At 43.0% G+C, this 15,699-nt stretch overlaps 1 protein-coding gene across 1 annotated transcript; it reads right to left on the bottom strand.

Annotated features, from left to right (window-relative positions):
* Nucleotides 1–1,298: 1,298 nt before the first annotated feature.
* On the bottom strand, nucleotides 1,299–14,224 carry NAAA (N-acylethanolamine acid amidase). Its single transcript, XM_059826719.1, has 11 exons — nucleotides 14,019–14,224; nucleotides 13,164–13,328; nucleotides 11,173–11,299; nucleotides 10,308–10,398; nucleotides 7,247–7,323; nucleotides 5,692–5,864; nucleotides 4,758–4,820; nucleotides 4,097–4,163; nucleotides 3,511–3,539; nucleotides 2,475–2,556; nucleotides 1,299–1,658 (listed from the first exon to the last, which is right to left on the bottom strand). Exons 1-10 carry the CDS (start codon nucleotides 14,222–14,224, stop codon nucleotides 2,481–2,483), a joined length of 1,074 nt encoding a protein of 357 aa, XP_059682702.1. The 3' UTR covers nucleotides 1,299–1,658; nucleotides 2,475–2,480.
* Nucleotides 14,225–15,699: the final 1,475 nt, after the last annotated feature.

Raw genomic sequence — 15,699 nt, 5'->3', positions numbered from 1 at the left:
CCACCCAACACCATGCCCATCAAGCCACATCCCACAATGCCACATCCACACGCTCCTTGAATACCTCCAGGGAGGGTGACTCTACCACCTCCCCTGGGCAGCCTATTCCAATGTTTCACTACTCTCTCAGTAAAGAACTTTTTCCTAATATCCAGCCTGAACCTCCCCTGGCGCAACTTGAGGCCATTTCCTCTAGTCCTGTTACTAGTCACTTGGGAGAAGAGACCAACACCCACCTCCCCACAACCCCCTTTCAGGTAGTTGTAGAAAGCGATAAGGTCTCCCCTCAGCCCCCTCTTCTCCAGACTGAACAACCCCAGCTCCCTCAGCCGCTCCTCATAAGACTTGTGTTCCAGACCCCTCACCAGCTTCGTCGCCCTTCTCTGGACACGCTCCAGCACCTCTATGTCTTTCTTGTAGTGAGGGGCCCAAAACTGAACACAGTATTCGAGGTGCGGCCTCACCACACAGCACCACCTTACAAACAAACAAAAAAAACCCAACCCTCTGCACTACAGAAATCAGTTGCAAACTTCCTGTTGAATGCAACTTTCAAATATATAAAAGGAAAACCATCCCTGTCCCATCTGTCCATCCACAAGCTTCTCCCATCTATTGGGCAAAAAGCCTGTATTATCACACCTCCTAAAACAGCTCGTGATTTCTGATGAATAAAGCACCATAGTCTAGAGCCATGCATGCCGTGGTCAAACACTGGAGCAGGCTTCCTAGAGAGGTGGCCGATGCCCCAGGCCTGGCAGCGTTCAAGAGGCATTTGGACAATGCGCGTAATAACGTGCTGTAACCTTTGGTCAGCCCTGAAGTGGTCAGGCAGTTGGACTAGATGATCGTTGTAGGTCCCTTCCAACTGAAATAGTCTAGTCTATACTTTCAGTCACCTTTCCTAAGCCTACTAAAAACAGCTGAAGAGCCTGTGCACCAGAGAACCACAGCTGAAAGGGAGAGAGACTGCCTGCAGTGCCATTCACACTGTGGAAAGTCACAGTCCTTTGCACCGACACAATAATTTTTGTGTTGAGGAAGGTCCACAGAGCATGTCAGGACAGGATAGCCAAACTGATGCGGTTCAACAAAGGCTTAAACAGTACCAGGACCTGTGGCGAACCTGTTCTGCAAGTACAATAGGGTTCTGCAGAGCTCTTTTTGATCTGCCCGCTCACCCAGTCCAGTTCTCTCTGGGCACAGCATCTGACCCTGTCAGGCTCATGATCACAAGCCCCGCACAGATCAGGGAAAAGCACGATGACATTAGGAATAACACCACAGGTCTTCATAAATCGAGCGATAAGCTGCGTATTTTTATTTAATTCTATTCAGACCTAGAGGCCATGCAAAATATATGAATTTTTTTTTATTAGTCAGCACATAAGTACATTCAAGTTGCACAACTCTTTCAGAAAATAGTAAAAGCAATTTCTAGCCATCAACATCTGCTAGAACATCAATGTAATTACAATAAAATCAAACTTCCATTAGTTAGTTAATAGTATCATCTGCAACACTTCAAAGAATTAACGAGTCATTATTTCCTGAATGGTTCACATAATTAATAAGCCAAAACAACTGTACTGCTTTGTGAGAGTGTTTTTTAAAGCATATGCCAGTCTTGGAAAGCTTCAGCTTTTCACTCATTTTGTCTGTTGAAATAAAAAGATAGATGAATAGATAAATAAGAGAGCACAGGTTTGTATAAAGCTAAGAAAGAAACAAACTTTTCAGAATCTCTAAAAGAAAGGAATTACTTTTGCTGAAATCAAATGTCCAATATAACTGCTACAAATATAATACTAGTAAGAGTTTAAAAACCTAATGAAACAGCAATGCAGCTTCTTGTGCTCCTGGCAAGACCACACAACCAGACTTTCTTGGAATAGAAAGCAACATAATTTAGTATCTTTCACTGCATATATTAAAGCTACCAGTGAGGCACCTTGGGAGTTCAAGCACTTTGACTTTCTCTGCAAGTTCAACAGACATAACGCTCGCTAATGTCCAGTTGCCTGTGAACAGCTGTCACAAATTAAGCTTGATCTTTCTTGGTGCCAAGTGCACCAACCCCTCCTGTTGGGATTCAGTTCACTCTTGTCAATAGTCCACCACCTGGAGACACGTGAAATGTCTCACAGTAGTGGCACTGGTAAAAACAATAGCTAGAACATTCACGGAGGGAACCTCTACCTTTAGGTCTCAATAACACCCACCCCCTCCTCTCTGATACAGCACTTTTCCTAAGATAATCTCCAAGGGTTTTGCTAAGAAAGTCAATACTTAACTCTCATCTCTAAAACAACAAGGGAAGGTATTTACCCAAAGTCGATAAGCAAACCAAAGGGAGAATCAGGAATTCAGACTAGGTCACTTGAGTGCCACTGCAGTGCTGTGTCCCTCAATGACTCTTCAGCTGACATTTTTATTTAAGTACAAGTAGCTAGGAATACCAGCATGCTACTTACACCTCTTCACTTCACAGTTCTGATCCATGTCTGGTACTTGGCTGGAAATGCAGCACTCATGACTGTGGTATACACTGTGTTACTGGTAGGGAAAGAGGGAAAGAGTGAGTGACATTCCACAGGGAAGAAGATTAATTTATAGAACTAGAAAAGCAGCAGAACAAATTTTAGTGGAAACAAATGTTCTGCTTAGATACAAAAGGGATAGAAAAAGTGGGAAGGAGACTAATAAAAACTAAGGCTGCTGGCACAAATTTTTAGTATTTTTTTCACCACTTAGTACAGCAAAGGAACTGTACTTCAATACCTATTTGATGACTGTATTAAAAACTCAGTATTGCTAATCTTAGCAGTCACACAGATATAATCTCCTTTCCAAATTTCCTCACATTTCTAAGACAGAGGAGAGGAAGTCCTGGTATTAACTCTGAAGAAGCCATCGCCAAGCTCTAATGCGAAGGACTGATCCAGAGAATATACTGAGCTCCATATAAAAGTAAAACAACACAGGGTCATCTGCAAAGGTGCAATTTGTGGAACAATGCGTAACAATAGTGGTATACTGAAATAAATCTCTCTGAAAAATCCCGTAAATGGTACCTAAAAGCTATGTCCCCATTTACTATTTTTTTCCTTTTTACACATCAAGCAGAGCTACATCAGAAACTCGAGAGAAAGCCATTTGCAGTGTTAACACAAATCCAAAGGTTCCGAAAGTGACAAGCACAAATGACTCAGCAGGAAGTCCAGCTGCTCCTCTAAGCAGTCATTTGTTTCACTACTACAAAGGAACCTGCCATTACCAGACTCAGCCCAATAAAGTGTAGTTTCTTGGCTACTGTGGCAAACGAAAGAGGAAGAGTGCTGTGGAAGTGAAAACAGAGTGCCACGTGCACAAGCAGAAATCTAAGCTGGGAAACCACACGATATTCAGACAAGACGCATAGGAAAACCCCAAGGAAGTTTGTAATTGACTTTTAAGTGGCCTGAGGCATGGCGGGAGGCACTGATTAACATCTCTGAATCTAATACTTACTTGTTTAAGACTGGCTTCACTGACAACACCTGACAACAGAAAGTTTGAAGAGTTGTCATTTTGGTAAATGAAGAGGGAATTAAAAGGCTATTTAGAAACAGCAGTAGGATGAAGTTATGTAAAGGAATAATGCAGAGTCAAGGATTTCTCTTGCTGGGTTGTGTTTTTTTTTTTAAACATCAGACCATTTCACAAAAGTATTTTTAAAAAGCCCTCTGAAATATGCAACATTTAAGTTCTCAAAACTATCTGGCCAGTATCCCTCATGTGTAACACTATCTGCCCACTGTAATATTTATAATTGTGCTTGAAATAAGGATCTGCACAAAGATGATGGTGATGGGGTTCACCTCTTGCACTTGCCACTTGGACTGGCAGGCTATTACGAAATGCCTATGCAAGGGAGTTCAGAAACATTTTAAACAAACTTATGAGTCTTAAACTCTCCAGACACAGCTGTGCAGTACACCTTTTTCACCATGCCTTCCTTGCACAGCTTTTAAATCCCTGACAAAAATGCAACTGCAATTCTGCTTTGAAAAAGAGTTTTAAGTCAAAGTCACAATGCAGAATTTAAAAGAAATACCTTAAAGAGCGTATCAAAATTGATGTTGTGCTGTCCAGTAGCATTGAGAGCTTTGATGGCTGGAGTTCTGCAGGAAAACAACGCAGTATCATTAAACACACTTTAGTGTTCCAAAGGCTACAAAACACCGATGTGAACAATTTCTCACTAAATGCCTTTACGCTGAAATGCTTGCTTTGGCCTAAAGTAATCCAGAGTGCTGTGTGACTGAACCTAGTCTCACATCGCTGAAGCTACTCTATTACTACACCACTGAGTACAGACCAATGGGGAATCTGCCAACAGCTTTTTGCATACTACACAGCCTAAAGATTGTATGATGTCTGCAAGCGCCTTCCTAGTGCCATCAAATACTTTTTCAGTGTGAATCTAAATCCTTTAACTTTTACTAAACTTTGCTTTGTAAAGAAATTTTTGGTACATGCCTTATCCTTGCAATTTCTCATCTTTTATGCCATTCAATGCCACACAGACTTTCCTCTGGCATATGTGAATATCACTCCTTACCATACCTGTTCCCTTTTGAGTGGCATTACAGAAACTGAACAAGCTGCCTGCTCAGCAAGCTAATAACACCTGCTCAGAGAAGAAAACATCCAAGTCTCTAAACTTTTTCAAAATAAAAGTGTTATCTCACTACAGAGCTCCAAATGAAATTTACCTTCGATCGTCAGAAGGAGGAGGGGTAGTCCAATGGTCATAGTTTGTCTCCACACGAAACCACCTGTAACGCAGCACACAAATAAAAAAGCAAACAAAAGGTGAAGCAGCAGGTAATTGAAAAAGGCCAAAAATCAGTATTTCTGTATTGCCAAAAGGAAAAAAACTCCCTCAAAAGCTTCTTTCCTGTGTCTCTTGCAAGCCCAAGGGATGCTACGTTGATACACATGGCAGCCTTTACCATAACCTACTGAACACAAATGAAAAAGGAGTGACCTCTCAACTCCTGCTGGCGTCAGTGACAAAACTACTACTGACTACAATAAAAGCAAGATCAGACCTTTAAAGAGATGATCAGAGAAAAGGTTATGGGTACGTGTACGACGCAGCCTGCAGAGCTCAGTTTGGAGTACACAGGCCATCTGGCTGTTGCCAAGCCAGTATTTACTGGCTGACTGTAGTCATTAAGTGCTGTTTTTCACCGCAGGGCAACTGCGGCAATATATGAAGGATCTCCTTCATATATTAAGCTGATGATTTCACAAAATTGATAGGAGAAGTTATTTTTGAGCCTTCAACCTTTCTACCACATTGGGTCAGAACTAATTTGCAAGTGCTGAATTTGCTGGTGCAACACTTGGCAGACAGACAGGAAAAGCCCTCAAGTCTTGTCTCCTTTGGAATCTGGCTAAAAACTAAACACAGATTTTTCCACCCTTGACCCTCCGCATTGTCACAACCTGACAAGGTGGAGTGACTCCTTCTCAAAGAGAAGGGACTGGGGTTCCTTTCAGAGGCTTTCAAGCTTTCCCTGTCCAGCTGTAAGCATTAGTAAGAGATGAGCCTGGGTGTCTCAAGAAGGTTGTGTCACTAACCCTGCCTATCCCTCAGGAAGGAATATGAAAAAACAAAATAAACCATTTTTTTCTACTTACGCTCCACCTAAAGGATCGAGAGGCCAGAGGTCTGCTGGCCCTCTCCTATTCCTCGTTATGACCATGCCTTCTTTGGGCGATATGCCTCCTACAATATAGTAAACTTCAGCAATGATGGGAATGCCAGCTAGTCTGAGAACAGCTGACTGAAAGTCCTCTGCTCTGCTCAGGGTCTAATGCAAAAAGGAGATCACAGTGAAACAAAGATCACAGAGCATGGTCAAGCACAAAAACGAGCACTGGGACATCTTAAAAAGAAGAAAAGGTACAGCTGTTTTGAAAATGGCAATTGACTGTGAAGTACTACTTGAAAATATTTCTCTGAAAATAGTTTTCCTAACTGACTAGCATACAAAGATGAAATACATACGACTAGTAAATGAACTCATTAATCCCAGCTTTGCAAATATTCAAAGAAAACAGTAAATATACATACACATTTACACACACATATATGTACACATATGTATATGGTGAAAAGAGCTGAAAAATCTGCCATTCAAAAAACGGAGGCATGTCCATACTCTGCAAATTCAATCCTCAGCCAAGTCTTTCAATGTGAACAATGGGATAGATGGAAGTGGATGAAAGCGGGGAAAAACCCACTCCACGTGGGCCTTTGTCTTGCCAGTGGTTTAAGAGGACTTAGGTAACAATGGTGAAAGAGGGAGAGGCATTGTCTACAGCAAGCCTGGCTTCTCCTGCCATAACCAGGTGACTAACAGCATAAACTGACAGCTCCACCACAGCCAATGAAGCGACTATTTTCAGGCACAGGGCCACAACCTACTGAAGTATGTCTTTAAAAATGAATGCTGTGCTGGAACTAAACACAAATATGGAGAACACGCATCAAACAAAATTGTTCAGAAAGATGGGGGAAGCCCTGGAGAACAATTAGTTATTTCTGACAGCAACTCTGCAGCTAGTAGTTTCAAGTCACAGCCTCATGTCACATCTCAAACTCAAAAAATAGGAACAATAAAGTCTCCAGTAGACATTCCAGTTCTGCAGGGAGTCTACCTGCCAACCGTATCGTTCATGTTTACTGTAATTCATGAATCTGAGAAGCAGCAGACCTGTTTTATCTTATTAGTACCCTAACACAATATTCATAAAATGTGCTCTACAACATACCAGTCTAACTCCTGATGCTCACCAGTGAGCTCTGCATTTTTAATACGGTAACATATCAAACATAGTGTAAAATAACCTCTGGGTCAGATACTAACCATCCAAGAATGCAGCTGCCTCCATTTGCTGAATTACAAATCACAGGTACCTGAAATACTCCCTAGGAAGGAAGTCTTTGCACAGCTTCTCAAAGACTGTTGGCATTGATTAGAGTTTACCCCCCTGAAGGGATGCAATTGCCTCTCTCATACACATTGCTGATGTTCTGGGGACAACACCTATCCCCTCTTATGAAATGCATTTACTTAGCAATTTACTGAATTTTCTGTGAAACTAAAAGTTGGAACATCAAATTTATGAGGTATTTGTAAGTACAAGTGACATCACTGTGAAATATGAGAAAATAACTCAGCGCACTTACATCTCGGACAAGCCAGCTGACAGGGTAATTCCGATTCAGAAAAGCAGCTATTGCATTTTCCCACCATCTACCACCCGCTGGGAGAAAAAAAGAGAAATTACTATACATGCATGTTACCTACGCTCTGTGAAATCTATCCTCCCGCCTTCTTATCTTCTTGTCCCATCTCTAGCTCTGCAACCTTTCCCTCCACTGAGGGGAAAATAGCAGTGCAAGAAGTTCTTTAATTCTCTAACTGTACCACTATCATAAAAACATCAAATTTAGGCAGTTTATACTGAACCACCAAAGCACACACCACCTGAAAGCAGTCAGAGCCTCTGTACCATCTTGAGCTTAACACTGTCTAGAACACTGAATGCTGATAGTGCTCCTTCTGTATTGCTTTACTGACATCTATACATAAAATATGCAGGATGTGCTGCACAACCAGGTAACATACTCTGGCAAGCCCTCATTTTACAAAATTTGTCTTTCAAATGCTCGGTTTTCTGTATCATTAGATTTGGACATTCAAATACTACAGAAAACTAAAACCTCAGTGGAACAGGGCAGCTACGTATCAACATAAAAAGTCAACAATTCAGGAGAGAGGTTAACAAAGAGCATGACATGCAGGTGAAACTACAGGTGAAATATAAATAGACAACATAATCCCAACTGAAGTTGAACCAGGGCAGCTGGATTAACACCCCTGCTTTCCAGAAATCATCTCCGACCTGTAGTGACAGGAGTGATCATTATCTTAGCTTTTTGGTGTCTTCTGAAAAGTACAATATTCCTGTGACGAGTGCCATAAGAGGGTGCCATAAAACAGTAGGGAGTCTGAGGTACATTGGAAAATAAAGAAGGCAGACAGTGTTCAGCATGGTACAGAAAATGCAGTGTCTCTCAGAACTTGCCAGTGCTAGCAACTTAAACCAAGAACTATCACATTCCTTTCAGTATTGGTAACTTGCTAGCTGCTCAGTTTTTAAACAGTTTTTATTCATAGCTGAATGATAAGCAGTGAAGAGTCAAAGGTGACTGTAAAAGGGACTAGCACTTTGTAACACATTTCCAAAAGGATTGCATGTCCGTTCATGTAATAGTCTACAGCTGTCAGCTCAAATATTAGCATTAATCATTTCATTAATCATCTTACTGAAATATTACAACAACAGGAAGAATTGCACAGAAATCACTAAATAGTTAAAAAAGAGGTAGTGATGGTGTTTCTGTGTTACTAGAGAAAATTAGGAGAACTAAGAAAAACAGAAGGTCAAGTTTATAATTACTCATATGACAAAAGCAGAAAAAGCCAGCAGAAACAATATGCTTGTCACTTGACAGACCTTCACCCTAATTTAAAGTCAGCCCCCTTTCCAGCTACAGTTCACATGCTCCTTTCCCTCAATTTTTAGTTCAGTTGTACAGTGACAGATAAAGCAGCAAGCAGTCAGCAACAACTGATTTATAGGAGCGCAGCATGTTTTGAGTGAATTACTATTGCCTGTAGTTAAAAAGTGACTGAAGTCGAGGCACACAGGTGGATGACAGCACATTGGCTCCTGGTGCCCAAGAGGGGCCCATCACACACAGAAGTTTGCAGTACTTGATTCCTCTATCAGAAATGGGAGAACAGAATGGGTTTGTGCACGGACTAAACCACCTCACTGTTGTCTCAGACAATCCTTATACTGAGGGCTGAAGCACACTGCTGAGAAACAGCAGGGAGAACAGGACGGCACTGGGTTTGTCCCCAAATTGTGCCTGTTTACCGACATAGGACTTTGGTCCGCAAGATTTTTCTAAATCAAGCCTTTTGCAAAGACTCAATACACTTAAGACTTGATTTCCAAGCTGATGTTAGTATAAACTAAAAGCAGTTTGCATCTCTCAGTATCAGCCCAGGACGCTCCAGTTTTGAAAGGATTAAATAACTACACTAGCATAAGAAGCAGGCTCTTAAAAAAAAAAAAATTAGTGTAAACTATGGAAAGAATCTAGTGAATGCAACAAGGCAGTGTTAACAAAAGAAACAGGAATCAAAAGGTGCATGTGCTCCATAGCAGAATCCCTACTCATAGAGATAATAAATATGTGTATAATGTATACAGTGAATAGTGTTTGCATAACATCAAAAAAAAAAAAATCGAAAACAAAAGATTGTCTAATTAAAAGAAAAGATTAAAAAGAAAAGGAAAAAATGCTTACCACAATCACAAGTGAAAAATAAACACTTATTTTAGATGTTGGTTCCAACTCGGACTACATTGTTTTCAGTTCTAACAAACAGCTAATAAAGAACAGCAAAAGGTCTCTGCTTCTTAAAAAGAAAAGAAAAAAGAGGGGGAAAGGGATGGAAGAGGCAAACCCAAGCTCCGAGTTGAACATACCTATCAATATCTGTGGAACTCAAGCGATGATGGAAAAGGCAGTGACCCTTCTTCTGCCTTTCTGACTGTTACAAGCCCTTCAATTGTCAAGTTTTAGTTCTCCGTAGTGACATCTCTCAACTTTCCTCTACTACCGGAACTTTCCTCAGCTGCCTTGCCAGTATCTCCATGCATTCTCTCAAGTCCTAAAGCCTTTCCCCTAGATCTCTCAGTCTTACACTTATCTTCCTATCCTCTCTTTAAAGTTGCCTTATGGGGACAAAGAAATAGGGAATACAGAGGAAGGGACAGAGAACTAGCAAAGCAGCCGTTTATTTACTATACACGACTGCAACTTTTTCTCTCAGCCCCTACTCTGCCATCTCGAATCATGTCTCTTGAACAGACTGCATTAATTTGTCTCTTATGGCTTTCCCCAAGGTTCTCGTCTCCTTTGACACTTCTCAAGCTCAGATGACACTGTGCTGATAAACAAATACCTCTCTCCCATGCAGCAGCCAAAAACTGACAGCATATGTGCTTTCACTCCCTGAGGGCAAGAGAAGTCATTCAATTTCAGCTCCTTCCTGGCAACCTTAATCATGTTTTTCCCTGTGGCAGAATGTGAGAGAAGGGCCAGAGTAGGCAACAGTCAACTGAAATAGTGTACGTAACGTCAAGTGTGGAAGACAGATTTATTTTACCTCGTTCATCACCGGAGACTGTGAACTTGTGTGGACTCTGTCCAGTCCATAAGCCTACGTAACCAAGAAATGTGGTACCTTGATATGCTATCTGAAACCAAGAAACATGCAGTACTTTAGCATTCTGGAACAGAAGACTACTTAAAGTATAGGCAACGTTCTAAAGCAGCATCCTGTACTTTATCCTGTGACTTTCATACATAAATTGCTGTAAAACAGTGTGCCTTAAACTACAGTAAAAGTTGCAAAGTAAATTATAAAAAGACTCTGAGGACCAAAATTCACTGCATTTCATTTGTTAATGATCACCGACTGCTACAAAAGTTTCTCTCAAGTTAGCGAGTAGCCAAGCAAGAAACAAACAACGAATTCTCCATGTGCATAATGGACTAACGAATATTAAGAAAATCACACTAACAAGGACTGCAGTAGCAACCAGTTCATTTTTGGAAATCTTCATCCAAAACACACACACACTGGTCACAAAAATTAACAAGGCCTTAGGAAAAAAGCCTTAGAATTGGTCCCTGCCAAAACTGATCTCTTTTCTATATTCTCTAGTATTTCTTTTCAGTATCTTGATGCTTCCTTCTTTCAACATCTCCTTCCAAATAATGATCTTGAGACACTAGATTATGCTCTTCTATTTGTTCCAGTTTATCACCACAAACTGGATGTCCAGAAAGCAAAGAAAACCAGCATTCATCCCCCATTCCCAGAGAGAGTGACTGTGGGGCTCTAACAAACGAGTAAACTTGGGAAGGGAACCACATTCCTACACTAAATCCCACTGCCTATGCAGCTGTACGACCATACCCCATTCCTTCTCGGACTACGACCCAGCCATGTCAACCACAGATCATACCTGCCCACTTTTTATAAACCGCACATCAATCGTAATCTTGCTTAATATATCAACAAAATCATAATCCAGGTTCCGACCATGGTAAATGTTTCCTTTGTCATCCTGAGCAACAATACTGGTACAGAACCTTCAAAAACAAAAAGGAGAAAGAACGATTTAAGAAAAAGCTATGACAATGCTTTCAGCATCATAGTTGAACTAGCTCAACATTTCAGAAGGAGTAACTGAGTTTATTTTCTGCAAAGTTTTTTAGTGATATAAGTATACAAATAGGATTTTGCATTGTATCATTAACACGCTTCCCAACCTGAAAGAATAGTCTCATCCGATACTTTTTGATAACATTTCTTAAAGGTTTTAATTTCAAATTGGGGAGAAAAAAAAAAAAGGGGTGGGGGACAGAATGGTTTGACTGAAGCTCTGCATAACTACACAACACTACTGTGTCCTATATGACTTATGTATGGTATCTGTAAGGGTAAGTCCTTTCCCACAGGGTCTAACACACAAAACTGTACAATACTTATCAGGTCCCACCTGGCTCAGAAAGTCAAAAGCTGCACCACTGTCCGCATCAGGTCAGATATTACAGACCAGGTAGGAAGCAGCATTTCCACTGGGGAAAAATTTCATTATTTCATTTTACTACTTTTCTATATTGAGATGAAAAGCTGACATCTAAAAATATCCACAAAGTATCTGTCTGAAACTTTCTGGATTTCATTTTGACAAATATAGATTATTTAATTTCAATTTGGACCCTGTTTATATTTTTAATCAGAACTAGACAAAAAGTTCAAAGTCCTTTCAAAGCGAAAACATCAGTTGTTGTTGAAGTGTCAGTCATTTCGATCATAGTCTAACCTCTTCTCTAGAACAGGAAGTGTGCTGAAATTGCTTTTTTAATAATAGTTTCAGTTTCCTTCAAACAGGCTTTTTTACGAAGTATACTGAGTTATCAGGGAATTAAAAATTTATTTTCTCTGAAGTTATGAGTTTGTCATTCCAGTGATGCATAGCACTGTCTTTCAAAACTGTAAAGGTAAAAAATTTTGTAGACAAGTAACTTGTCACCGGTTGATATTTTTTCTTTAGAATCATTAGAGCTGCGAAACTTGAAATTTCATGGGCCTTACCAGGGCTAAGAACGGTAAGTGTCCTCTGTGAAATACTAAGAAAGCTAACATTTATATTACTATCTTATCCGATATTAATCCTTATTAAAAGAAAGACCACTGTAACTAAATACCACACGTTAAGAAAAACAATAATCAAAATGCATACAAGTGGCTGTATGCACCTGTTTTTTATTAAAACCTATAAAGGAGAAATATTTTTAGGATCCTCACAGGCAATACCAAGTATTTACTATTCTCCTGCACGTGCTTCTAGGGGAAAAAAAAGACAATGAAACAGAGTCTTTTTTTCCACTGAGGTTTTGTTTGCTGTCACTTGTTTGCATCCACTTTTCATTGTGCAAATCAAAAAAATTATATTATATGGTCATTGTGAACATTAATCCAGAAAACGGTCTGGAAGCAACTTCATCTCAGATGAGTGGTTAAAATAATTAGATTGCAACTAATTCTTCTAGTTTACTTTTTGGTGAAATACGACAATTTAAACGACAAAAGAGTACATTACATGATCTTCAAAGACAAATAAACCCAAATACTTTGAATGGGTGGCCCTTCCTTATTAGCAGAAATTATTTTCGTACTTTTGTACGTTTATACAGATATACATACACAAAAACATTACAGCTTTATTAACAAATAAAAATTCTGCTCTGTGTTTCTCGTTCAATCCAGGATACAAACCGCCCAATGAGAATGAAACCTTCCAGCTCAACGTATGAAACGGGACAAGAATGAACAGTGCAAATCACCTGCCACGTGTCTTCACCTGCCTTTTTGTGGGTTCTCCCCCGCTGAACTAAAATGAATCTCTACGTCCTTTTCTACCAGATTCTGTAAGTACCAGACACTTACGCAGTAGATTCATAGGCGAAGTTAAGCAGGACTCCATCTCCAAGACTTACTCCCAGTGCTCTGCACAGTCCCAGAATTTCCCCCGCAAAGGGCTGCGGCATCAAGAACTCCAACTCCGCTGCTATCGGCCGAATAACTTCGTGGACCCATTTTGGTACCCTTTCGCTGCAAAATACACTCAAGACATTAGCTGAGAAAGAGACAAAAAGGTTTGCAACTTACACCTGGCAGTCAGATACTCAAGGAGTCTGCCACTTCTCCCAACAGCCTGTCCCACCTGATGCTGACATCCATTAGCAGCCCTCCCGCACTGTATCAGACATCCCTGCATCCCATCCCTCACCAAATCTCACGGGCTTCTGCACGCCCCCAAAGAAGCCTGCACAACCCGAGCAAAACATTCAGCACAGGCTTCCTGCTTGGGAGGTCTTTTATTCCTACCAGGGATCTCCCCAGTCCGTCCTCTGACGGGTTCCCAGGCGTACACAGAATGCAGTAGTACTGGCCTAACGCTGAAAAAAAGCCCTGAATTCTTGAGTTCAGAGAAGTTCAGCAGCCGTGCAGCACCACTTCGCCCTCTTCGTTCAGGCCCCGCAGCAGCGGGTCTGGCGCGGGGACCACAAGGGCTCCACGGCGCTGGGGGGAAGGGAAAAGCGGGCCCGCGCCCGGTCCGGCCGCGGGAGGAGCGCCGGGGACCGGGGCTGCCCCTCACACGCCGCACTACCGGGAAGGAAGGGCTGTCCGACGGAGCGGCGGGCACGGCGCTGCCCCCCCAGCCCCAGCCGTTTCACCCCCCCTCGGACTGCCCCGTCCCGAGGAGGCGGCTGCCGGGCCCCGCCGCCGCCCCACACTCACTCGATGACCCGCGCGACGGCGGCGCGAAGGAAGGCGGGATCGAAGTGCCTCAGCACCGGCAGCCACCGCTCCTCGGCGGGGGTGTCCAGGCTTACGTTACACAGCAGCGGGGCCCCCGGGGCGGGAGCCGGGGCCCCCGCTACCGCCCCGCACAGCAGCACCAGCAGCCCCCACGGCCGGGACCCCCGCGCCGCTGCCCGCCCCATGGCGCTGGACGCGGCCGCCGGCGGGCACCCCAGCCCCAGCCCCAGCCCTCCCCGCAGCAGCAGGGGCCACCCTTGGTGGGCGGGGGTGGCCCCAGGGGAAGGGCCGGGCCGTAGCCGCGGCCCAGAGGGCCGCGGGCGGCGCCCGCCCTCCTCGCGCGCCCGCCCCGAGGCCTAACGCTCGTCCTCGACCCTGCCCCGGGGGAACGGCGTCGCGTCCCCTCAGAGAAAGCGCCTCGGCCTCCCCCCGTGCGTACGGCCGCCCCCCTCGCTCCCCGCGGTGCCGAGCGGCCCGCATCCCCTCACGGCCCCCCGCCCGCGCTGACAGCCGCGGAGCCCGCCCACAGCACCGCCCAGAGCAGCTGTCAGTTCAGTAGTGACTACAGGTAGGACGTGAGGGACCGAGTGATCCAAATACGACACAAAAAAGGGGGGAAAGCGGGGGGGTAACGTGTGGGCTCCATCTCCCCTCTGGTCTGGCAAATAGTTTACAAAAGGCAGTCCAGTACTCATTTTTGAAAACAGGGTAGAGGAGACAACCCCACAGGTGACAGCTCACAGCTAGGTTATCAACCAGGGGAGAAGGGAAGAGAGGAGACTAGCCACTAGCCGGACTCAAAGAAAAAAAAATTAATCGCCTCTCTCTTTAAGCCTTAGAATTCATTAGTTTTTGGACACATGCACATAAAGGGAAAAAGAGGAAACGGTGAAAGGGGGTTTTAAATAAGTGCATAGTGTAGTCCCCATCTCCTCCCCTTACTGTGATCTCATTATCCCCTGCTCCACGCAGTTCCTCTACATCCATTCGCCTCTCCCCCTCCCAGCTCGATAACCTGCACCTGGCCAGCTCATGGCCGTCATTCCCAAGTATCAATCCCTGCCCTTCCCTCAGCAGGAGCACTGAATTTCAATCTAACATACCAAGTTGTATAAAGTTTCTACTTAGCTTCTTCTCTCCTATCTCCCTGAAGCCTCTATAAGCTGTATTCTGCTTTAGGAAACAAGATATGATAACAAAACAAACCAAAAACTGCACAAACACAACAAATAATAGGAATTATGTTGAATACAATTGTGTATTCAATGTAACATACCTAAGCTGAGTGAATTCCCATGTGGGACATAAACATTAACCTGGTTTCCTAAGAATAAAGGAAAAAACACCCCACCAAATGCTCTTCCATTATACTCTGCACGTCGCACCTGTTTCTGCCCCACAATGAAATCCACTTCAAACCGAATTTGTCAAAGGGTGGTGTAACTAACTCCCTCAAGTTCCCACTAAAACAGGGGGCTGGGTAAGGTACAAAGAACCCATTAACGGTCCCAGCAGTGGTCAAGGCTGAAGCAAGAATCCAACCTTTGACATAAAGAAGCCGCCACAAATCCATGTCATTCTCATGTACACTTCAAAAATCAGACACCAGCAAGTCCCACCACAAGACGCACTGATAAATAAAATCAGGAAAATAAAATTC

This window comes from Gavia stellata, chromosome 19 (assembly GCF_030936135.1).
Source record: "Gavia stellata isolate bGavSte3 chromosome 19, bGavSte3.hap2, whole genome shotgun sequence".
NCBI classification, from domain to species: Eukaryota; Metazoa; Chordata; class Aves; order Gaviiformes; family Gaviidae; genus Gavia; species Gavia stellata.
Note: the sequence above shows the minus strand (reverse complement) of the source record. Positions and strands in the feature narration are given on the sequence as shown.

Bases quoted from the DNA above. Each gene is read 5' to 3' on its own strand.
- NAAA (XM_059826719.1), bottom strand. From the start codon at position 14,224: ATGGGGCGGGCAGCGGCGCGGGGGTCCCGGCCGTGGGGGCTGCTGGTG. The intron at 5,865-7,246 runs GTAAGTGCGCTG...TTTTTGCATTAG, and splicing joins TCAGCTGGCTTGTCCGAGAT to ACCCTGAGCAGAGCAGAGGA. The intron at 2,557-3,510 runs GTAAGTATTAGA...TTTCCCTACCAG, and splicing joins GTGAAGCCAGTCTTAAACAA to TAACACAGTGTATACCACAG.